The 25,016-nt window shown below is 50.7% G+C and overlaps 1 protein-coding gene across 6 annotated transcripts in view; it reads right to left on the reverse strand.

Moving 5' to 3' along the window:
- Nucleotides 1–17,642: 17,642 nt before the first annotated feature.
- The window catches only part of rsf1a (remodeling and spacing factor 1a), a 156,385-nt gene continuing 149,011 nt past the window's right edge, over nt 17,643–25,016 (reverse strand). For 2 of the 6 annotated variants that reach the window (XM_085999732.1, XM_085999735.1), the window contains one exon: nt 17,645–18,668. In XM_085999732.1, the coding sequence (XP_085855858.1) occupies nt 18,615–18,668 (54 nt within the window). In that variant the 3' untranslated portion in view covers nt 17,645–18,614. Of the gene's footprint in view, nt 18,669–25,016 lie in introns of all 6 variants that reach the window. The other 4 variants (XM_085999731.1, XM_085999730.1, XM_085999739.1 and 1 more) reach the window with 3 other exon arrangements.

Genomic DNA, 25,016 nt, shown 5'->3' on the forward strand with positions numbered 1-25,016 from the left:
TGCCCAGTTTTGAGCTGCTAGATCTGTTCTGAATCTATCCCATTTAGCACGGTGGTAGTGCCACACAACATGATGGAGGGTGTCCTCAGTGTGAAGACAGGACTTCGTCTCCACAATGACTGTGCGGTGGTCACTGCTACCAATGCTGTCATGGGCAGATGCATCGGCGACAGGTAGATTGGTGAGGATGAGCTCAAGTAGGTTTTCCTCTCATGTTGGTTCTCTCACCACCTGCCACAGGCCCAGACTGGCAGCTATGTCCTTCAGGACTCGGTCAGTAGTGGTGCCTCCGAGCCACTCTTGCTGATGGACATTGAAGTCCCCCACCCAGAGTACATTCTGTGCCCGTGCTTCTCTCAGTGCTTCTGCAACATGGAGGGGTACTGATTCATCAGCTGAGGGAGGGCAGTAGGTGGGAATCAGCAGGAGGTTTCCTTGCCCATGCTTGACCTGAAGCCATGAGACTTCATGGGGTCCAGAGTCAATGTTGAGGACTCCCAGGCCCACTCCTTCCTGACTGTATACCACTGTACCGCCACCTCTGGTTGGTCTGTCCGACAGTGGGGCAGGACATACACAGGGATGGTGAGAAGGACTGTGGAGGGTTGAGTGGGCTGGGTGTGCCGTTGCTTTGTCCGTAGCCTGTGCCGGGTGGTCCATCCGGTTTCATTCTTTTTATTGTTTGTTACAAGCGAGTGACTTGCTCGGCCATTTCAAAGGGCAGTTAAGAGTCAACCACATTGTTGTGGGTTTGGAGTCACATATAGGCCAGACCGGGTAAGGATGGCAGATTTCCATCCCTAAAAAATGTTTTTACAACAATCCGGTAGTTTCACGGTTACCATTACTGATATAGTAATTATTATTCCAGAAATTTAATTAAGCTGCCGTGATGGGATTTGAATTCACATCTCTGGATCATTAGTCCAGGCCTTGAGGATTACTAGCCCAGTGACATTACCACTACGCTACCATTTCTCCCTATTTACTCTATCAAAGCCCCTCATAAAGAAAGACTTGCATTTATATAGCGCCATGCACATATAGTCACTGTTATAAGGTTGGTAACACGGCAGCCAATTTTCACACAGCAAGCTCCCACAAACAGCAATGTGATAAAGACCAGATCATCTGTCATCTGTTTTAGAGATGTTGATTGAGGGATAAATATTGGCCTCAGGACACCGGGGAGAACTCCCCTGCTCTTCGAAATAGTGTCCGTGGGATCTTTTGCATCCACCTGAGAGAGCAGACGGGGCCTCGGTTTATCTGAAAGACGGCATCGCTGACAGATCAGCACTCCCCCAGTACTGACCCTCCAACACTCCCTCAGTACTGACCCTCCAACAGTGCAGCGCTCCCTCAGCACTGCCCCTCCGACAGTGCAGCACTCCCTCAGTACTGACCCCCCGAAAGTGCTGCACTCCCTCAGTACTGCCCCTCCGACAGTGCAGCGCTCCCTTAGTACTGTCCCTCCAACAGTGCAGCGCTCCCTCAGCACTGCCACTCCGACAGTGCAGCGCTCCCTCAGTACTGCCCCTCTGACAGTGCAGCGCTCCCTTAGTACTGCCCCTCCGACAGTGCAGCGCTCCCTTAGTACTGCCCCTCCGACAGTGCAGCGCTCCCTTAGTACTGCCCCTCCGACAGTGGATGAGGCGACTAAATGTAACATTTCCAAATTTGCTGATGATAGAAAGCTAGGTGGCAGTGTCAGTTGTGAAGAGGCTTCAAGGGGATCTCGACAGGCTCAGTGAGTGGGCGAGAACATGGCAGATGGAATATAATGTGGATAAATGTGAAGTTATCCACTTTGGTAAGAAAAACAGAAAGGCAGAGTATTTCCTAAATGGTGAAATATTGGGGAATGCAGATGCTCAAAGGGACCTGGGTGTCCTTGTACATGAGTCACTGAACGTGAATGTGCAGGTGCAGCAAGCCATTAGGAAGGCAAATGCTATGCTGGCCTTTATTACAAGAGCATTTGAGTACAGGAGTAAAGAAGTCTTACTGCAATTATATAGGGCCTTGGTGAGACCACACCTGGAGTACTGTGTACAGTTTTGGTCTCCTTACCCAAGGAAGGATATACTTGCCATAGAGGGAGTGCAACAAAGGTTCACCAGACTGATTCCTGGGATGGGGGGACTGTCGTATGAGAAGAGATTGAGTAAACTAGGCCCGTATTCTCTTGAATTCAGAAGAATGAGAGGGGATCTCATTGAAGCATTAAAAATTATTACAGGGCTTGATAGGGTGGATGCTGGGAGAATGTTTCCCTTGGCTGGGGAGTCTAGAACCAGGGGCCACAGCCTCAGGATAAAGGGTGGGCTCAGGAAGGGGGGAAAAAGAGTGGGAGAGCAATAGTGGTAGGGGATTCTATAGTAAGGGGAACAGATAGGCGTTTCTGTGGCCGTAGACGTGAATCCAGGATGGTTTGTTGCCTCCCTGGTGCCAGGGTCAAGGATGTCACTGAGCGGCTGCAGGGCATTCTGGAGGGGGAGGGTGAACAGCCAGTGGTCGTGGTCCACATTGGTACCAACGACATAGGTAAAAAGAGGGATGAGGTCCTGCAGCAAGAATTTAGGGAGCTAGGTGAAGGATTAAGGAGCAGGACCTCAAGGGTTGTAATCTCTGGATTACTCCCGGTGCCATGTGCTAGTAAGTATAGAAATAGGAAGATAGAACAGATGAATGCGTGGCTAAAGGGATGGTGCAGGGGGGAGGGCTTTAGTTTCCTGGATCACTGGGTCTGCTTCTGGGAAAGGTGGGACTTGTACAAGTCGGACGGTTTACACCTGAACCAGAGGGGAACCAATATCCTTGCGGGGAGGTTTGCTAGCACTGCTGGGGGGGGTTTAAACTAACTTGGCAGGGGGATGGGGTACAGAGTGGAGCTATAGTAGGGGGTGATTTACAGCCAAATACAGAGGGAAAAACAAGTCAGCTGGGAAGGCAAAGCAAATATGTGAAGGCAAAAGAGAATATGGCAGGGCTGGAAGGCATTTATTTTAATGCAAGGAGTCTTGCAAATAAGGTGGATGAACTGAAGTTGTTGTTGAACACATGGGAGTACGATATTGTTGCTATCACGGAGACATGGTTGAGGGAGGGTCAGGACTGGCAGCTCAATATTCCGGGGTATAGAATCTTCAGGCGAGACAGAGGGGGGTGTAAAAGGGGAGGGGGTGTTGCAATATTAATTAAGGAGTCAATTACTGCTGTAAGGAGGGATGATATATTAGCGGGTTCCTCTAATGAGGCCATATGGGTAGAACTTAAAAACAAAAAGGGGGCAAGCACTTTGCTGGGAGTGTACTATAGGCCCCCAAACAGTCAGGGGGAGATAGAGGAACAGATATGTAGGCAAATCTCAGAAAAGTGCGAAAATAATAGGGTAATAATAGTGGGGGATTTCAACTTCCCCAATATAAATTGGGATAGTCAGAGTGTGAAAGGCTTAGAGGGTGCAGAATTCTTAAAGTGCATCCAGGAGAGCTTTTTGAGCCAACATGTAGAAAGTCCTACAAGAGAGGGGGCGGTACTGGACCTAATTCTGGGGAATGTAGCCGGGCAAGTGGTGGAAGTGTCAGTAGGAGAGCATTTTGGCGACAGTGACCACAATTCGGTGAGATTTAAGGTGGTCATGGAAAAAGACAAAGACGGCCCGGAAATAAGGGTTCTAAATTGGGGGAAGGCCGATTTTAATATGATAAGGCAGGATCTGGCCAAATTGGACTGGGAGCAGCTACTTATAGGAAAATCCGCATCAAAACAGTGGGAGACTTTCAGAAGGGAAATAGAGAGAGTACAACGCCAACATGTTCCTGTAAAGGTCAAGGGTGGGACCAACAAGCAAAGGGAACCTTGGATGACAAGGGATATACAAAAATGCATTAGAAATAAAAGGGGGACTTTTGGCAGTTACAAAAGACTAAAGACGGAAGAAGCCCTAGAGGAGTATAAAAAATGCAGGGGCATACTTAAAAAAGAAATTAGGAGGGCGAGGAGGGGCCATGAAATAACACTGGCGAGCAAAATAAAGGAAAATCCTAAGATGTTTTATAAGTATATTAAGGGCAAGAGGATAACCAGGGAAAGGGTAGGGCCCATTAGGGACCAAAGTGGCAATCTGTGTGTAGAGCCAGATGATGTAGGCGGGGTTTTAAATGAATTTTTTGCATCTGTGTTCACTATGGAGAGAGACGATGCAGACATAGAAATCGGGCAAGGGGGCTGTGACATACTTGAACATATTAGCATCGAGAGGGAGGAGGTGCTAGTGGTTTTAGCAGGCCAAAAAGTGGATAAATCCCCAGGCCCAGACGAGATGTATCCCAGGCTGCTGTGGGAGGCAAAGGAGGAGATTGCAGGGGCTCTGACACAAATTTTCAGAACCTCTCTGGCCACAGGAGATGTACCAGAGGACTGGAGAACAGCTAACGTAGTACCATTATTCAAGAAGGGTAGCAGGGATAAACCAGGGAATTACAGGCCAGTGAGCCTAACATCTGTGGTAGGGAAATTATTGGAAAAAATTCTGAGGGACAAAATTAGTCTCCACTTGGAGAGGCAAGGATTAATCGGGGATAGTCAGCATGGCTTTGTCAAGGGTAAATCATGTCTGACAAATCTGTTTGAATTTTTCGAGGGGGTGACTAGGGGGGTGGATGAGGGAAATGCTGTGGATGTGGTTTACATGGACTTCAGTAAAGCTTTTGACAAAGTCCCGCATAGGAGACTGGTCAAGAAGGTAAGAGCCCATGGGATCCAGGGTGCCTTGGCGCGTTGGATCATAAACTGGCTGAGTGGCAGGAGGCAGAGGGTGATGGTCGAAGGTTGCTTTTGTGACTGGAAGCCTGTGTCCAGTGGGGTACCTCAGGGATCGGTGCTGGGTCCCTTGTTGTTTGTGATCTACATAAATGATTTGGATGAGAATGTAAAAGGTATGATCAGTAAGTTCGCAGATGACACGAAAATTGGTGGGGTGGTAAATTGTGAGGAGGAAAGCCTCAGGCTACAGGACGATATAAACGGGTTGGTCAGATGGGCGGAAAAGTGGCAAATGGAATTTAACCCTGAAAAGTGCGAGGTGATGCATTTTGGACGGACAAATAAGGCAAGGGAATACACAATGAGTGGTAGGACCCTAGGAAGTACAGAAGGTCAGAGGGACCTTGGTGTACATGTACATAGATCCCTGAAGGCAGCGGAACAGGTAGATAAGGTGGTTAAAAAGGCATATGGGATACTTGCCTTCATTAGCCGAGGCATAGAATATAAGAGCAGGGAGGTTATGTTGGAACTGTACAAAACGCTGGTGAGGCCACAGCTGGAGTACTGTGTGCAGTTCTGGTCGCCTCACTATAGGAAGGATGTGATTGCTTTGGAGAGGGTGCAGAGAAGATTCACCAGGATGTTACCTGGGATGGAGCGCCTCAGCTATGAAGAGAGGCTGGACAGGCTGGGGTTGTTTTCCTTGGAGCAAAGAAGGCTGAGGGGGGACCTGATTGAGGTGTACAAAATGATGAGGGGCATAGATAGGGTAGACAAAGAGGAACTTTTCCCCTTAGTAGGGGGGTCAATAACAAGGGGGCATAGATTCAGGGTAAGGGGCAGGAGATTTAGAGGGGATTTGAGGAGGAACTTTTTCACCCAGAGGGTGGTTGGAATGTGGAACTCAATGCCTGAAAGGGTGGTAGAGGCAGGAACCCTCACAACATTCAAGAAGCATTTGGATGAGCACTTGAAATGCCATTGCATACAAGGCTATGGACCAAATGCTGGAAAATGGGATTAGACTGGACAGGGATGGATGGGCGGCGCAGACACGATGGGCCGAAGGGCCTCTTTCTGTGCTGTAAAACCCTATGACCTATGACCATTCAGGACTGAGGTGAGAAGAAATTTCTTCACACAGAGGGTGGTGAATCTTTGGAATTCTCTACCCCAGAGGGCTGTGGAGGCTCAGTCATTGGTGTAAAGTCTGTGGGTTGTGCAGTTAATAAATACACAGACTTCAGAAGTAACAAACAAAACAGGTCTTTACTATTCGAAGGTCCAGGCGAATCTGCCCCAGCAATCCTGCTACAACACTTATATACTGGTGTGGTCACTATCGGTATTACAGTATACAGAAGCCAAACAAATAGTGCCACACCTAAAGTAGTTCCCTTAAAGGTGAACGGTTACATTCAATAGTTCCCTTAAAGGTAGACGGGTACATACACTACAATCCTCCCTTTTTAGCTTATTACTTACAGAGTCCCCGTTAAACATACATATCTTCAACTTCCTATAACACAAATTACAGATATAATCTCGGTGGAGTCAATGTCATATAAAACAATTTACAAATATAATCTCGGTGGAAACAGTTCACAGGTTCAGTCTCTGCGGAAACAGTTCATAGATTCAGTCTCTGATCTTGACTCGTTCCGAACAACATTTCTTTGGTGTAGCCGGATTACCTGGCTAGCGTGACTCCTCCATAGCCTTTTTCTTGACGTAACAGCTTGAACCTTCGTCCTGTTGAACCAGCAGTGCGGACTTTTACAACCAACTGGCTGTCTTGACATTTTCCAGTTTTTCAACTAATTTAGCTCCTTTCGTAATGTCCCGCCTGGAATGGTAGAAGTGCTAATATTTTAGACAGTTATTATCTTCTGCTTCTTCTTTTTCTTTTCTGCCTTTTTGAAACTCTCGGAGCTCCTTTCTCGGCTGCCAGCTGTAGCGCCACCAACTCTCTATGTTCCTTAGACCTTAAGTGCTTCCTCCGGATTTCAGCACTTTGAGAGTTTTCATCACAAGCTGGGCAGACCACATCCTCGTAATATTCAGTGTCACTCAACAGGTCATGGTAATATTCGGGTTCGTCCTGAGTTAGGCCAGCGAGAGAGACTTCTTCTTCCTCCTCACCCGTCTGGACGTTAGCTGACGGTGGTTCCTTCCCTAAACATCTTTCTTGAAAAGCCTTCTTCATGCATTCATATTCATCCCGCTCTTCCTGGGTTATCTGCCATTCCTTCACGACGGACCTCATTTGTGAGTTCAATACCTTCCTTTCCATCGGTAATTGCGTTATCAGGCTATTTAACCCTTCTACTGAAGTAATGGTTTCCACATTCTTCTGTTCACCTTGACGTGATTCAACGTACTTTTGGCATCCTTGTAAAATTTGTGTTGCCACCTCAGCTATCTCCGTGACTTTTGAGAGCTCCGAACTCGTTCCCCCTGAAGATTGAAGCTCGTGTTCAGATTGTTCCCCTTGCAGAGTCTTGTCCTTCAGCATATGAAGGAGTTGGCTGACCGTTAACTCTTCCCTGGGAACACGGTGGATCAGAGTCTTCTCCATTTCCTCCACCTCTTTCTCCAATACTTCCACCTTACGTTCCTCTTGAACTTTGGCTTTCAGCGCTCGGAAAAGTTGCGCCCTGATGCTCTCTAGTTCATGTTCAGGGACCATTCTTACAGTGTCCTGTTCTTCCACTGAAAGGATTCCCAGTTGAATCTGTTCTTCAAGTTGTTGAACCTCGGTCATTGCCGCCTCATATTTGTCTTGGGTGTCCTTCAATGTTTTTATAAGTTCTTGGACATCCTGTCTTTCATGCTCTGCCATGATTTTCACCTCTAATTTCTCATCTATGGATGGAGCTCCTACCGATGAGTCTGCCTTGGCCTTGAGCTCATCAAGAATTTCCTGCAGCCTTTGGACTTCTTGCTCATGTTCAACCTTTAGTTGTTCATATGCTTCTACTGAAACTAGCTTTTCGGAGGCTGCCGAGTTAACCCCCTCCAGAATTGTAGCCTGGGCCTGTTCATACTGTTCTTTCAACTTCTCACACTCTGCTTGTAAGGAGTCGTAGAGAAGAACTGGAATAAAATCCTGGCTCCCTGAAGATTCCTCTTCCTTTGGTTCATTCTGTAAATATTCTAGTTCCTGAACAGCATCAGGGGAATGTGATTGGTATTTGACCACGATGGCTCTATGGTCGCTCTCTGCTTGAGCTAGCTGTCTCTGTAGTCTTTCCAGGTTCTCCCATTCGGTGTCCCAGAACCTTTCCATATTTTTCATCTCTTGTACGAGATGGTCACTCAACTGTTCTAATTGTTGTCGTACTTTGACATAAGTTTGCGTCCGAGCTCGGTGTTCTTCCGTCATGGATGAATCCTTTGCTTGAACAGGCTCAGAATTCTCTGTCAACCTGGAGTTCTGCTCTGCAGCTTTATTCTTCTTGGTACCATAAGTCCTTCTGCATGTCTTCGTTTTCTTTCCCATCGTCGGCAAGTCCCTTTTAGCCTTGTCTTCCATATTCGACTTGGTCTTATCATCATCCATTTCAGAATCTGAGCTAATAGCTTGCACCGAGTCCTCCCTCATTATGGCTTTTAGGTAATGCCATTCCATGTCTATTTTCTTAATCCACTCCCGTCCTAGAAGTGGTGGTCCTCCCTCAGGTAATACGTACAAGTTCATTCTTGGGTGTTCTTTACCCCTATCTCTCACCTTGACTCTTATTTTCCCCACGGGGTATACGTTATGCCCCGTGTATGTCTGTAATACGAACTTGGTATTTCTTAAAGGTATGTGAGAGAATAGCCGGTGGTAGTCCCTTCGGTTGATGACTGATAGAGCTGATCCAGTGTCCAGCTCCATTCTTACTTGGACTCCAGCTATTTTTAGTATGACCCAGATGGCCTGTAGATCCGTTTCTTTACCCACATTGTGGATTCTCAGCCTACCCAGCTCCTGGTTGTTTGGGTCTGAGTCTGAATTCTGTTCGTCTGAACTCTTCTCAGCCACCTTGTGTACCTTGTTGTACTTTTCTTGTGGTGGCTTCCTTTGATTATTGGTCTTTTTCCCGGACCGGCATACCTTCGCGATGTGACCCAGTTTGCCACATTTCCTACACTCTTGGTTCTTAAACCAGCATTGATTCTGGTCATGCGTTGTCTTCCCACAACGGTAGCATTTTGTTGTGCTTGAAGTAATTTGGTCCACCCCGAGTGCCGCCGCCTTTAGTTGCATTTCCGCCGTTCCTTTCGCTGCGGCTTCGTGCGATGCAGCTATAAGGACAGCCCTGTCCAGTGTGAGGTCGTTCTCTTCCAGTAGTCGCTTCTGCGTCCCTTCTTTGGACAATCCGCATACGAACTTGTCCCGCAGCGCTTCTGTCAGATTCCCTCCGAACTGGCAGTATTTCGCTAGCCTACGCAGTTCGACCAAGTATTGCTTTCGTCTTTCTTCTGCGTTCTTGCGTAGAATTTGAATCGTTCAGCCAGCATCAGCGGTGTGGGGTTCAAGTGGTCCTTCAGCACAGCCACAATCTCTTCGAAGGTCTGATCCACTGGTTTATTTGGTGCTATTAGATGCTTCAAGAGCCCGTATGTTTTTTGCCCCCATCGAGTTTAGCAATGTTATCGCCTTGTCGTCTTCCTCTATTTTGTTGGCTTCGCAATAGATCTCTATGCGTTCCACGTACGTGGCCCAGTCTTCTATTTCAGAATTAAAGTCGTTAATATTCCCTCGCTTAGGCATTTTTCTTCCCTTGGGAGCAGCACCAGTATTTCTTTAAGTATTCTTATTTATTTGTTTGTTTCTAAGATGGCGGTTTTCCCGTGAAATCGGCGGTTTCCCGCTCTTTCCTTCTCTCCCCGCCCACTTCAATGGCGGTATGTCAATCAAGATGGCGGTTTTCCCGCGAAAATGGCGGTTTCCCGCTCTTCCTTTCTCGCCCCGCCCACTTCAATGGCGGTTTCCCGCTTCTGGCGTCTTCTCCGCCTAATGGCGGCTTCCCGCGTTTCTTCCCGGTGGAAGGGGTACGCTTCCCCCACAGCGGACAGGTTCAGCCGCTGGCTGGCTTCCGCACAGCTCCCCTTACTCGGCTATGTCTTTTCCTCCCGCCCGCACAGCTCTACCGGCGCTGGGTACACCCCGTTAACGGAGGACAGTTCAGCCGCTGGACTGGCTCTCGCGCAGTCTCTCTCTCCGTACCCGGCTCTGTCGCTCTCTCACCCGCACGTTCGGTGCTACCGGCCCTGGTTACCCCGTTGGTGGAGAACAGCTCACCGCTGGACTGGCTCTCGCGCAGTCTCTCACCCCGTTTTCGGCTGTGTCTCTCACCCACTCCCGCACGTTCGGTTTTGCTGGCTCTGAGTACCCCGTTGGTGGAGAACAGCTCAGCCGCTGGACTGGCTCCTCGCAGTCTCTCTCTCCGCACCCGGCTCTCACCCGCACGGTTCCCGTTCGCCTCCCCAGCCCTCTCGCAGACCGGTGTTTCCCTCCCCGGCTGCGGCTGGGTTTCTCTTCCCGCGCCTACTCGCAGGCTCAGCGCTTCGTGGCTGCGGTCGCTGCCCGGATTTTTCCCGCCGATCGCGGTCCGGCTGTCACCCGACGCCGTTGGACCCGACTTTTGGCCGGCACAGCTCCCCCTCGACCGAGGTCGAGTGCTCTGCCCTTATCCTCCGGATACTTCTACACCTTCCCCTACTCACAGTCTCTTCGGCCGCCTTGTTCCCTGCTGATCGGCTCACTCCGCACCGTGGTAGAAGGTGTGATGAAATATTTCCATTCATCACTGCCTGTGACTGAGATCGGTTTCAGTGTCATTTCCCTTCCCCCAGACCTCATTGTATTGTGTATTGGAATGTGCTGTATTGTATACTGGAATGTGCTGGAATGTGCTGTGTGTAGGGCTCCGCCCATACCTGGCCCCGTTTGTAAGCTAGCTTCAGTCTAGCCCCAATCTCCAGAAGGACGACATCTCTCTCGCTTACGTGTTTCGTTCTAAGTTAATAAAAGCCTTGTTTTGTTCTGCTACCTTCGAGTCTCGGAATTATTGAGGCACATCAATTTTATTAACTTATTTTTCAACACTATGGATCAACTCCTGAAACCCGAACGTTTGGATTTGGATCAACATGCTCCGGACGCATCAGCACGCTTCGGACACTGGTTTGAGTGTATGGAATTCTTCCTGGACAATTCCGCAGCCGTCAAAGACGCTACGGACGCTGCAAGGATGAGACTCGGAATTCTGCGGAATTGGGTAAGCCACCGGGTTTACCCCCTCATCCAAGACGCCGAGACGTACCTGGCCGCCTGCGACATCTTAAAGGCGCATTACCAGCAGCCTACGAATGAGGTGTATGCTAGGCACCTGCTCGCCACCCGCGCACAGCGACCTGGGGAATCGGTGGAGGAGTTCCTAAGCACCCTGAAAATGCTTGGCAAAGACTGCAAGTGCCGAGATGTAAAAGCCGCGGTGTACACTGACGAGCTTGTTCACGATGCCTTCATCACAGGCCTCAGCTCCACTTACATCCGGCAAAGACTGCTGGAAAAAACGGGGTTGGACCTGAAACAGGCTGCGGACACCGCGCGATCCCTGGATGTGGCCCAGAGAAACTCGGACGCCTACTCTTCAGCCCGCGCCGTCCACGCCGCCACGTGTGCACCGAGGGCGCCGCCATCTTGGAAGGCATCTTCCCCACCCGACAGCCTGACACCGGCTGGGCCCCGCTCTCCCCCCAGAAGCCCTACGACAGCCGCGACGCATCAGGGACCCAACTGCTACTTCTGCAGGCAGCCAAAGCACACCAGAAACCTGTGCCCGGCGAAAGGCACCACCTGCTTTAAGTGCGGTAAGAAGGGGCACTTCGGGAAGGTGTGCAGAGGGAACCCCGCCGGAAAACCAACCGGCGGAAAACCCGCCACCGCCGCGTGTGCGCCGTGGGAGCGGCCATCTTGGACGCCATCTTGCCCGACCTCGTGGGGTCCGCCATCTTGTGAGCAGACAGCGTGGACGCCATCTTGTATCGATCAGGGCCCTACAGTGGCATCGGTCACAGTGGACCAGACCAGGCCGCACCCGCTATCCAGATCAATGGTGGACATCGAGGTAAACGGGTGCCGGGTTAAATGCTTAATTGACAGTGGAAGCACGGAGAGCTTTATCCACCCAGAACTGGCACAACAACTCTCCCTAAAGGTGGTCCCTACTCAGGGTACCATCTCTATGGCTGACAAAACCCAGACATCGACCATTCTGGGTTACTGCACGGTACAATTGTGCGTTAACGGAACTGTATATGATAATTTTAAAGTATTAATCATGAAGAACCTATGTGCGAGCGTGATCTTGGGCCTGGATTTCCAGTGCAACCACCAAAGCATCACGCTCAAGTACGGTGGGTCCCAGCCGCCCCTCACAGTGTGCGGTCTGGCTACCCTGAAGGTAAAGCCGCCTTCACTATTCGCGAACCTTACCCCTAACTGCCGGCCAATAGCGACCAAAAGCAGGAGGTACAGCTGGGAGGACAGGCGGTTTATCGCGACCGAGGTAGACAGGCTCCTGAAAGAGCGCATTATTGAACGCAGCAACAGCCCGTGGCGCGCCCAAGTGGTAGTGGTAAGGGGTAGCGAGAAGAAACGGATGGTGATCGACTATAGTCAAACGATCAACAGGTACACCCTACTAGACGCCTACCCGCTACCCCGCATATCAGAAATGGTGAACCAAATCGCCCAATACCGGGTGTTCTCCACCATCGACCTCAAGTCAGCGTACCACCAGCTCCCTATCAGACCAGAGGACCACCCGTACACCGCCTTCGAGGCGAACGGACGCCTCTACCAATTCCTCAGAGTCCCCTTTGGGGTGACGAATGGGGTCTCGGTCTTCCAGAGGGAGATGGACCGCATGGTCGATGACCACCACTTGCAGGCAACCTTCCCCTACCTCGACAACGTCACCATCTGCGGTCACAACCAGCAGGATCACGACTCGAACCTCGAGAGGTTCCTGAAAACCGCACAAAAACTCAACCTCACCTACAACGAGGACAAGTGCGTTTACAACACCACGCGCCTCTGCATACTAGGCAGCGTGGTGGAGAATGGGGAAATCGGACCAGACCCCGACCGATTGCGCCCCCTACGGGAGCTGCCCCTGCCCAACACTCCCAAAGCCCTGAAAAGATGCCTGGGGTTATTTTCTTATTATTCCCAATGGGTCCCCAACTACTCCGACAAAGCCCGCCCCCTCTTGAAAGCATCCTCTTTCCCGCTCTCTGCTGAGGCCCACGCCGCCTTCAAAAGCATTAAGCAGGATATTGAGCGGGCCACGCTACAGGCAGTGGACGAGAACACTCCATTTCAAGTGGAAAGTGATGCGTCTGACTTCGCCTTGGCGGCCACCCTCAACCAGGCGGGGCGGCCCGTAGTTTTCTTCTCGAGGACCCTCCAAGGGCCCGAGATCAGACACTCCTCCATGGAAAAGGAGGCCCAAGCCATCGTGGAGGCAGTGCGCCACTGGCGCCACTACCTAGCCGGCAAACGCTTCACCCTACTTACCGACCAGCGGTCGGTAGCGTTTATGTTCAATAATAAACAGAGGGGGAAGATTAAAAATGATAAGATTCTTAGGTGGCGGATCGAGCTCTCCACCTTCGAGTACGACATCATTTACCGGCCAGGGGCCCTTAACGAATCCCCTGATGCCCTCTCACGAGGGATGTGTGCCAGCGCCACCGGGGATCGGCTACAGGCCCTCCACAACGACCTCTGCCACCCAGGGGTCACGCGGCTGTTCCACTTCATAAAGTCCCGTAACTTACCCTACTCGATTGAGGAAGTTCGGTCCCTGACCAGGAACTGCCGCACTTGCGCTGAGTGCAAGCCTCGGTTCTACCGCCCAGATAGAGCCCACTTAATCAAAGCTACACGGCCCTTTGAGCGGCTCAGCTTAGATTTCAAGGGCCCCCTCCCGTCCGTCGACCGCAATGTTTACTTCCTGAACATTGTGGACGAATACTCCCGGTTCCCATTCGCCTTCCCCTGCCCAGACATGACCAGCGCCACGGTCATTAAATGCCTCAACAGCCTGTTCTGCCTGTTCGGTATGCCGAGCTACATCCATACGGATAGGGGGGCGTCCTTCATGAGTGAAGAGCTACGCCAGTACATGCTGTCCAGGGGGATCGCCACGAGCCGTACCACCAGCTACAACCCCCGGGGTAACGGCCAAGTGGAGCGGGAGAACGGGACAGTATGGAAAGCAGTCACTCTAGCTCTAAGGACCAAGGGCCTCCCTATCTCCCGCTGGCAGGAAGTCCTCTCGGATGTGCTCCATTCGATACGGTCGCTATTGTGTACAGCCACTAATACCACGCCTCATGAACGAATGTTTGTCTTTCCCCGGAAATCCACCTCAGGCGTATCCATGCCGTCATGGCTCTCCACCCCAGGTCCGGTACTCGTGCGAAGGCATGTGAGGGGCCACAAGACGGACCCTCTCGTGGAGCCAGTACACCTACTCCACGCCAACCCCCAATACGCATATGTCCGGCACGCCGACGGAAGGGAGGACACCGTGTCCATAAAAGACGTCGCCCCAGCCGGCATCGACAACAGCCACGGCAATAGCGGCAACGACGATCACAGCAACTCTTACCCACCCACTACTCTTTCATCACCCCCGGAAGAACACCGACCAACGGCACCCCTACCAACTACCCCTTCAACAACCCTGGCGGCACCCCCGGCAGAGACCCAGGAGGCTACCGGGGACACCCAGCCGACACCCGCGGCACCGCAACAGCCACGTCAGTCGCAGAGGACTATCAAACCCCCGAACAGACTAAATCTATAGAAGGGGTGAATGTGATGAAATATTTCCATTCATCACTGCCTGTGACTGAGATCGGTTTCAGTGTCATTTCCCTTCCCCCAGACCTCATTGTATTGTGTACTGGAATGTGCTGTATTGTATACTGGAATGTGCTGGAATGTGCTGTGTGTAGGGCTCCGCCCATACCTGGCCCCGTTTGTAAGCTAGCTTCAGTCTAGCCCCAATCTCCAGAAGGACGACATCTCTCTCGCTTACGTGTTTCGTTCTAAGTTAATAAAAGCCTTGTTTTGTTCTGCTACCTTCGAGTCTCGGAATTATTGAGGCACATCAGAAGGGTAGTCAGTGCCTGTTGCTAATGGAAGCTTTTGTTGCTAAAGTCTTCCACCTTTCTCCTGCTGCAGCCTCGTGTTTTCTCCCAGCAGCACGACGAGGGCGGTTGCCTCTCTTCGACGCTCTTCTTGCTTTGGTAATCTTGCCGCAGGGTACGATCGGACTCGTCGCCACTGTAAAGTCTGTGGGTTGTGCAGTTAATAAATACACAGACTTCAGAAGTAACAAACAAACAGGTCTTTACTATTCGAAGGTCCGGGCGAATCTGCCCCAGCAATCCTGCTACAACACTTATATACTGGTGTGGTCACTATCGGTATTACAGTATACAGAAGCCAAACAAATAGTGCCACACCTAAAGTAGTTCCCTTAAAGGTGAACGGTTACATTCAATAGTTCCCTTAAAGATAGACGGGTACATACACTACAATTGGATATATTTAAAACAGAAGTCGATAGATTTCTGACTAGTAAGGGCATCAAGGGATATGGCAATAAGGCCGGTGAAAGGAGCTGAGGCAGAATTTCAGCCATGATCTCACTGAATGGCGGAACAGGCTCAAAGGGCTGAATGGCCTACTCCTGCTCCTATTTCTTAGTGCGGCGCTCCCTCAGTACTGCCCCTCCGACAGTGCGGCACTCCCTCAGTACTGCCCCTCCGACAGTGCGGCGCTCCCTCAGTACTGCCCCTCCGACAGTGCGGCGCTCCCTCAGTACTGCCCCTCCGACAGTGCGGCGCTCCCTCAGTACTGCCCCTCCGACAGTGCGGCGCTCCCTCAGTACTGCCCCTCCGACAGTGCGGCGCTCCCTCAGTACTGCCCCTCCGACAGTGCGGCGCTCCCTCAGTACTGCCCCTCCGACAGTGCGGCGCTCCCTCAGTACTGCCTCTCTGACAGTGCAGCGCTCCCTCAGTACTGCCCCTCCGACAGTGCGGCACTCCCTCAGTACTGCCCCTCCGACAGTGCGGTGCTCCCTCAATACTGCACTGGGAGTGTCAGCCTGGATTTTTGTGCTCAAGTCTCTGGAGTGGGCCCTGAACCCACAACCTCCTGATTCAGAGGTGAGGGTGCTGCCCACTGAGCCACGGCTGACACTGAGGCAGACATTTGTAAATCAGTTCCATCTTGCGTTTTTGTCCAGCTCCTTCGGAGATCTCCGAAGCTCTTTGGTTTGAGTGCTAAGCATTACTCAGCCTTAATGGGATTGCATCAGCAGTAATACATGGATGCTGATGGGTTTGAATTCTTTTATGTTTTATGTGATTGTGAGGGTTAACCTTAATGGGCTGGTTCCTGGAACACAGGAAACTGAAGGTCACACAGTGTAAACAGTCTAGGCCCTCCTTACAATGCAGTCGTGGTGCAGTGTTGCCTTATGCTATCTTTGTCTGACAACATGTGAAAAGTTTGCATTTCTACAGCGCCTTTCTCAACCTCATGACATCCTAAAGCGCTTCACAGCCAATGAAGTACTTTGTGAAGTGGAGTCACCGTTGTAATGTGGGAAACGCGGCAGGCCAATTTGCGCACAGCCAGATCCCACAAACGGCAATGTGATAATGACCAGATCATCTGTTTTTTTCAGTGATGTTGGTTGCGGGATAAATATTGGCCCAATGGGGAGAACTCTCCTGCTCTTCTTCAAAATAGTGGCCGTGGGATCTTTTACGTCCACCTGAGAGTGCAGACGGGGCCTCGGTTTAACGTCTCATCTGAGAGTTTAAAAAAAAACTTCACAGGATGTGGCAAGGCCAGTACTTATTGCCCCTCCCTCATTGCCCCGGTGGTGGTGGTGGGCCATTTCAGAGGGGCAGTTAAAAGTCAACCACATTGCTGAGAGTCTGGAGTCACATATAGACCAGATTTCCTTCCCCAAATGACATTAGTCAACCAGATGGGTTTGTTACAACAATCCGATAGTAATGGTGATCACGAAACTAATACTAGCTGTCTATTCCAGATTTATTTTGAATTGAATTTAAATTTTCCCAGCTACCATGGTGGGATTTGAACTTGTGTCACTGAGATCATTAGTTCAGGCCCCTGGATTAACTAGTCCAAGTAACATAACCACTATGCTACTGTACCCCTTAACAGTGGAGCAACTCCCTCAGTGCTGCAATGGGAATCTCAGCCTGCTTAATGTGTTCAAGTCCCTGGAGTGGGGCTTGAATACCAGATAGTGGGTGAGCTGTCTGACTGAGGTGAGATTGTGTAATGGAGGAGAGGTAGATGTACAGCGGAGAAGAGCAAGGGGGAGGGGAGGCCATTGTCACTCCAAGCGTCAGCTAGGCTCAATGGGAGCTCTCTTGCACCAGAATCAGAAGGTCAAAGGTTTGAGCCCAGCTCTGGGACTTGCACGTGTAATGCAGACTAACACTAGAAATCACCAGGTGCTGGATCTGGCTCAGTGGGTCGCACTCTCGCTTCCTGAGTCAGAAAGTTATGGGTTCAGGTTCCACTCCAGAGACTTGAGCACAAAAATCTAGGCTGACACTCGCAGTGCAGTGCTGAGGGAGCACCGCACTGTCGGAGGGTAGTACTGAGGGAGCGCCGCACTGTCGGAGGGGCAGTACTGAGGGAGCGCCGCACTGTCGGAGGGGCAGTGCTGAGGGAGCGCCGCACTGTCGGAGGGGCAGTACTGAGGGAGCGCCGTACTGTCGGAGGAGCAGTACTGAGGGAGCGCCGCACTGTCGGAGGGGCAATACTGAGGGAGCGCTGCACTGTTGGAGGGTCAGTACTGGGTGAGCGCTGCACTGTCGGAGGGTCAGTACTGAGGGAGCGCTGCACTGTCGGAGGTGCTGTCTTTTGGATTACAACAGTGACTACACTTCAAAAGTATTTGATTGGTTGTAAAGCGCTTTGGGGCGTCCTGAGGTGGTGAAAGATGCTATAGAAACGTAAGTTGTTTCTTTCTTTGATAGACAGATTTTTGAACGATAAGGGAGTCGAGGGTTATGGGGAGCGGGCAGGGAAATGACTTTGAGCCCAAGTTCAGATCAGCCATGATCTTATTGAATGGTGGAGCAGGCTCGAGGGGCCGAATCCTGCTCCTACATCGTATGTTCAATGTCGCACTGAAGGAGCGCTGCGCCAGCTGCCGTCGTCTTTCGGATGAGACGTTAAACAAAAGCTGTCTGCCTTCTCAGCTGGATGCAAAAGATCCCATGGGGCTATTCAAAGAGGTCTCCTGGTGCCTTGGCAATGTTTATCTGTCAGCAAACCTCGTTAAAACTGCTTAATTGGCCATTTATCCTGTCGCTGCTTGTGGGAGCTTGCTGTGCGCAAATTGGCTGCTGTGTTTCCCGCATTACAACAGCGACAACGCTTCAAGAAGTATTTCATTGGCTGTGAAGTGCTTTGGGAAAGTCCTGAGGTCGTGAGAGGCGCTATAGAAATGCAAGTTCTTTATCAATGATCCTCTTGGCCTTGATTAGCTGGAGAGACAAGGAAATGTCGTGACAGAGAGAATTGCGGATGTGTGATTTGTACTTCCTCAGGGATTTTTTTCTTGCACAAGTAACGACTGCACTGTGCCAACGTGAGCCAACACTCCAGGCTCCATGGTTCATCTGAGTGGTTTTTGCGGCTGTTCGATGATCACAAGTTGTCGAGCTTAAGCTGTTCGATTTCCACTGAATGCAGAATTAGCTGACTTCAGTTAGGTTCCTGCGACTGGCGCTACGGTTAACTTCAGCGTCCCTGGGCCAAGGTGCTATAAGAAAGAACAGAACGAAAGACTTGCATTTATATAGCACCTTTCACTGTAACTTATTCCGCGGTTCTGTTGTTCTCTGGGTGAAAAAAACTCCACTTGGTTTTCATTCATGCTCCCGAATGTTTTAATTTTAACTTTGGGTGCCCTGGTAGTTGAATAGTAACTCTGGATTTGCCTTAGATGTGTCTCAATGGGTCGCACTCTCACGCTCTGATGGCAGAAGGTTTGTGGGTTCAAGTCCCACTCCGTGAGGCTTGAGCACAAAAATCTAAGCTTACTCAGTGCAGTGCCGAGGGAGTGCCGCACTGTCAGAGGGGCGGTACTGAGGGAGCGCCGCACTGTCGGGGGGGCAGTACTGAGGGAGCGCCGCACTGCCGGAGGGGCAGTACTGAGGGAGCGCCGCACTGTCGGAGGGGCAGTACTGAGGGAGCGCCGCACTGTCGGAGGGGCAGTGCTGAGGGAGCGCCGCACTGTCGGAGGGGCAGTACTGAGGGAGCGCCGCACTGTCGGAGGGGCAGTACTGAGGGAGTGCCGCACTGTCGGAGGGGCAGTACTGAGGGAGCGCCGCACTGTCGGAGGGGCAGTACTGAGGGAGCGCCGCACTGTCGGAGGGGCAGTACTGAGGGAGCGCCGCACTGCCGGAGGGGCAGTACTGAGGGAGTGTTGCATTGTCAGAGGTGCCATCTTTCGGATGAGACGTTAAACCGAGGCCCCGTCTGCCCTCTCAGGTGGCTGCAAAAGATCCCGCCGGCACTATTTCAAGGAAGAGCAGGTGAGATCTCCCCGGTGTCCTGGGGCCAATATTTATCCCTCAATCAACATCACTAAAAAAAACAGATTATCTGGTCATTATCACCTTGCTGTTTGTGGGAGCTTGCTGTGTGCAAATTGGCTGCCGCGTTTCCCACATGACAACAGTGACTACACTTCAAAAAGTACTTCATTGGCTGTGAAGCACTTTGGGGCGTCCTGAGGTTGTGAATGGCGCTATAGAAATGCAAGTCTTTCTTTTTTATGAGGAGAACGAGGGGACATAATTTTAAAATTAGAGCGAGGCCATCTCGGAGGGAAATCAGGAAGCAATTTTTCACACAAAGAATAATAGAAATCTGGAATCCTCTCCCCAGTAAAAGGCTGTGGGACAGTTGGAGCTTTTGTGACTGAGATGGATCGATTTTTGTTGGGTAAGGGTGTCGAGGGATATGGAGCAAAGGCGGGTAAATGGAGCTGAGATGTAGAGCAGCCAATTGAATGGCAGGGCAGGCTCGAGGGGCTGAATGGCCTGCGCCTGTTCCTATGTTCTGACAATGGCCAGCCACCCATTCCTTATTGATGTACAGCTCCTTCCTTCCCGAACCAAAATTTGAACCATAGAGGTTTATTGCACGGAAAGAGGCCATTCGGCCCATCGCATCTGCGCCATCTATTTGTCAGAGCAATGCAAGATAATCTCATTGTCCCATGCTTTCCCCATAGCCCTGCATCTCCCTCCAGTTCAAATATTTATTCACTTTTTCCCTTAAGCGATGCAATTCAATCCGGCGAAGTGTGAGGTAATGCATTTGGGGAGGGCTAACAAGGCAAGGGAATACACTATAAATGGTAGGACACTGAGAAGGGCAGAGGATCAGAGGGACCTTGGAGTGCATGTCCACAGGTCCCTGAAGGTAGCAGGACAGGTAGATAAGGTGGTTAAGAAGGCATACTGGATACTTGCCTTTATTAGCCGAGGCATAGAATACAAGAGCAGGGAGGTTATGCTACAACTGTATAAAACACTAGTTAGGCCTCAGCTAGAGTACTGTGTACAGTTCTGGTCACCACATTACAGGAAAGATGTGATTGCACTAGAGAGGGTACAGAGGAGATTTACCAGGATGTTGCCGGGAGTAGAGAATTTTAGCGATGAGGAAAGACTGGAGAGGCTGGGGTTGTTTTCTTTGGAACAGAGGAAGCTGAGGGGAGATTTAATTGAGGTGTATAAAATTGAGGGGCTGAGATAGAGTGGATAGGAAGGACCTATTTCCCTTAGCAGGGAGGTCAATAACCAGGGGCATAGATTGAAAATAATTGGTCGGAGGATTAGAGGGGAGTTGAGGAGAACTGTTTTCACCCAGAGGGCGGTGGGGGTCTGGAACTCACTGCCTGAAAGGGTGGTCGAGGCAGAAACACTCATCACATTTAAAAAGTACTTGGATGTGCACTTGAAGTGCCGTAACCTACAGGGCTACGGACCAAGAGCTGGGAAGTGGGATTAGGGTGGAGAGCTCTTTATCGGCTGGCACGGACACGATGGGCCGAATGGCCTCCTTCTGTGACGTAAATCTCTATGATTCTACGATTAGTCATGCCCAGCACCAACAACCCTCTGCGTAGAGAAAGTCCTCCTAACCTTCACTCCTTTAAATTGAGACTGAATCTGAACGGCAATAGATTGGGAGAAGGGGAAGTGCAAAGAGACCTGGGTGTCCTTGTGCACCAGTCGCTGAAGGTAAGCATGCAGGTGCAGCAGGCGGTTAAGAAGGCAAATGGTATGTTGGCCTTCGTAGCGAGAGGGTTTGAGTACAGGAACAGGGATGTCTTGCTACAGTTGTACAGGGCCTTGGTGAGACCACACCTTGAGTATTGTGTGCAGTTTTGGTTGCCTTATCTGAGGAAGGATGTTCTTGCCATGGAGGGAGTGCAGCGAAGATTCACCAGACTGATACCTGGGATGGCAGGAATGACGTATGAGGAGAGATTGGGTCGATTAGGATTATATTCACTGGAGTTTAGAAGAATGAGAGGGGATCTCATTGAAACTTATACAATTCTAACAGGACTAGACAGACTAGATGCAGGAAGGATGTTCCCGATGGCGGGGGAGTCCAGAACCAGGGGTCACAGTCTAAGGATAAGGGGTAAGCCATTTAGGACAGGGATGAGGAAGAATTTCTTCACCCAGAGAGTGGTGAACCTGTGGAATTCTCTACCACAAAAGGCAGTTGAGGCCAATTCATTAAATATATTCAAGAAGGAGTTAGATATATTTCTTAAGGCTAAAGGGATCAAGGGATATGGGGAGAAGGCAGGGACAGGGTACTGAGTTTGGATGATCAGCCATGATCTCATTGAATGGCGGAGCAGGCTCGAGGGGCCGAATGGTCGACTCCTGCTCCTATGTTTCTATAGAGACGCCCTAGTCACTGATCCCACAAACAGAAGAAATAATCGATCCCAATTCTCTACGTGAAGACAAAGTTACCTGCTTATCTTCCGAGGGTGCAGAAGGGATTAGAGCCTCCTCCTCTGTCAGCAACCGTAATTAAAAAGGGAACCAGTTGTTTCCTGAATTGTTCTTTGTCGTGTACACGTGAAAAAAATTCAACAGCTGCTGAGATAACTACTTTCTGTTCTCCATTATCAATCCATTTGCTAGGCTGTAGTTTCTATTGAACGTGGAAGGATCACTCCACTTTACCCGCCACATCTATTAAAAGCTCCTCGAGACCAGCCTGCTTCGAAATGAAGCAGACAAACATTCCCAAAGCATCAATTCCGGTCAGTCGGATCAGTCGGTTTCACATTCCTGAACTCAACAGAGCTGGATTGCCGGAGCCCATAGCTCAGGGGTCACTTTCATTTTCTTAAGTTGATACGCAATTCCCTTCATGTGCAATAAAAAAAACAGAGACACAAGAGCGGGAGCAGGGATCAAGGGTTGGCTCTCTGATTGGCAGGATGTGACAAAGGGCCATTGCCCAGGGATCTGCTCTTGGTGGGGCCTCAACCTTTCTCCAATATTTATTAATGACTTGGAGGAAGGGATAGCGAGTCGCATATCCAGGTTTGCTGATGACACTAAGTTCAGAGTAAGTTGTGTAGATGGAAGCAGGCAGTATCAAAGGGACATAGACTAGATGAAGCGAGTGGGCAAAACTGTTGCAAAGGGAGTTTAATGTGAGGTCACCCACTTTGGACCCAAGAAAGATAGATCTGAGTATTTTCTAAATGGAATCCCAAAGATTCCAGTCCACTGTTTCAAAGAAAAAAAAAGAAAGAACTTACATTTACATAGCGCCTTTCACCACCTCAGAATGTCCCAAAGCGCTTTACAGCCAATGAAGTACTTCTGAAGTGTTGTCACTGTTGTAATGTAGGAAATACGGCAGCCAAATATGCTCACAGCAAGCTCCCACAAACAGCAATGAGATGATGTCCAGATAATCTGTTTTTACATAAGAACATAAGAAATAGGAGCAGGAGTAGGCCAATCGGCCCCTCGAGCCTGCTCCGCCATTCAATAAGATCATGGCTGATCTGATCCTAACCGCCAGTCTACTATCACAGAACCATCTCCTGAATCTAACAGAATTAGACACACAAAATAGGAGCAGGATTAGGCTACACGGCCCCTGGGCCCGCTCCGCTACCCACAGGGCCATGACCGATCCGGACCTAGACTCATGTCCAAATTCCTGCCCGCTCCCCGTAACCCTTTATTCCCTTTACTTCTAAGAAACTGTCTATTTCTGTTTTAAATTTATGATGTAGCTTCTACAGCTTCTTGGGGCAGCATATTCCATGGACCTACCACCCTCTGAGTGAAGTAGTTCCTCCTCATCTCAGTTTTGAAAGAGCAGCCCCTTATTCTAAGACTATGCCCCCTAGTTCTAGTTTCACCCATCATCGGGAACATCCTCCCCGCATCCACCCGATCCAACCCCTTCACAATCTTATGGCCTAGAAATTCAGTATAGCCACGTTTGGGGCGCTACAGCCGGGCGGCCGCTAAAGTTTGCGCCCGGCGCAACTTCGCGCCACCTTCGCCGATATTCAGTGGCATCGCCCCAAGAGGTTGCTGCTGCGCTAAAGCAGGCGATGCACGACTATCATTAGGCGCTAAGCCGGCGATCCGGGGCGCTAACACCGAGGACGGGCGCAGCGCAGGTGCGGCGAGTTGCTCAATGAAGGCAGACACGCTGGCGCCGGTCAGCTCTTAAAGGGGAAGGGTCGACTTGTTTGGCTGCCATGCCCTGCACACTGCAGCCCTGAAGCAAGGCCTGACCATTGCTGGTTCATCAGTTCTACGCCCTCAACCATGGGGAAGCCTGCTATTCTTCCAAAGCCGATTGCACGCTCTTGCTGCTTGTCCAGGGTCATGGGGAAGGAGATGTACTGACGTCTCCTTCTGAAAAGGGCATTGTTCACCTGGCGGATGCAGCAATGTACCGCGAACTGGGAGATGTTGGCAATGTCCCCAGTAGCGGATTGGAAGGAGCCAGTGGCATCGAAGTTGAGAGCCACCGTCACCTTCACTGCCACTGACAGAGACGTCCTGCTCCTCAGCTGTGGCTGCAGATCTCTGCGAAGCAGGTGGCAGATCTCAGTGACCACCTCCCTTCTGAATCGCATCCTCCGAACACACTGCTCCTCAGACATGTTCAGATATGAGAACTGCTGGCGGTATAGCCTGGGTGGGTAAGGCCTCCTGTGGCAACGCCTGTTGGCCAATCTCCGTCTGGCCATGACTGGCACTCTCTCACGGCGTCTCTGATCCCTTTGAATGCAATGCAGAAAGCCAACGTTTCCACCCATTGCAGCCCCCATTATATGTGGCGACTCAAGGCTATGGCACTGAAAGTGCAATCCAAGTGCAAAGCTCTGGCCTGAAGCCACAAGTACCTGTGCAAGCGCTGAGTCAAAGCAGAAAGCTCTCTGCCTTTGTCTCTCTCCAAATATCCGTCTCTCACACAGAGGGATTGGCACAAAATGGCTGCCACTTATACTGCAGGAGGAGTCCCCTTTAAATAACGCCCCCCGCGCCCCGCAGCGACTGGGAACCGTTCCCCTCTACCAGTCACTGGGGGCGCCAGGCGCAAAGAAGGGTGGCGCCACTGAATTTCCGGTTCGGGGCGCACAAAGGGCGTTGCACGATGAAATGACGTCAGGATCTGCGCGCGCAGCTGAGCGCACGCAAAGGCTTTGCGCCGCCGCTAAATCTTTACTGAAGTTGGGGAGAGGCGCAGATCGCGCTGCGCCCGGCCGCTAGCCGCCTAGCGCCCCACATCCCCTCCTCCTAAGGCGCTAGTGGCTGGCGCAAACAACTGAATTTCTAGGCCTATATATTTCAATAAGATCGCCTCTCATTCTTCTGAGCTCCAATGAGTAGAGTCCCAATCTACTCAACCTCTCCTCGTATGTCCATCCCCTCATCCCCGGGATTAACCGAGTGAACCTTCTTTGTACTGACTCGAGAGCAAGTATGTCTTTTCTTAAGTATGGACACCAAAATTGTATGCAGTATTCCAGGTGCTTGTTTTAGTGATGTTGATTGAGGGATAAATATTGGCCAGGGCACCGGGG

This window comes from Somniosus microcephalus, chromosome 10 (genome assembly GCF_052327205.1).
Source record: "Somniosus microcephalus isolate GS21.2 chromosome 10, FLI_Smic_1.0, whole genome shotgun sequence".
NCBI lineage: Eukaryota > Metazoa > Chordata > Chondrichthyes > Squaliformes > Somniosidae > Somniosus > Somniosus microcephalus.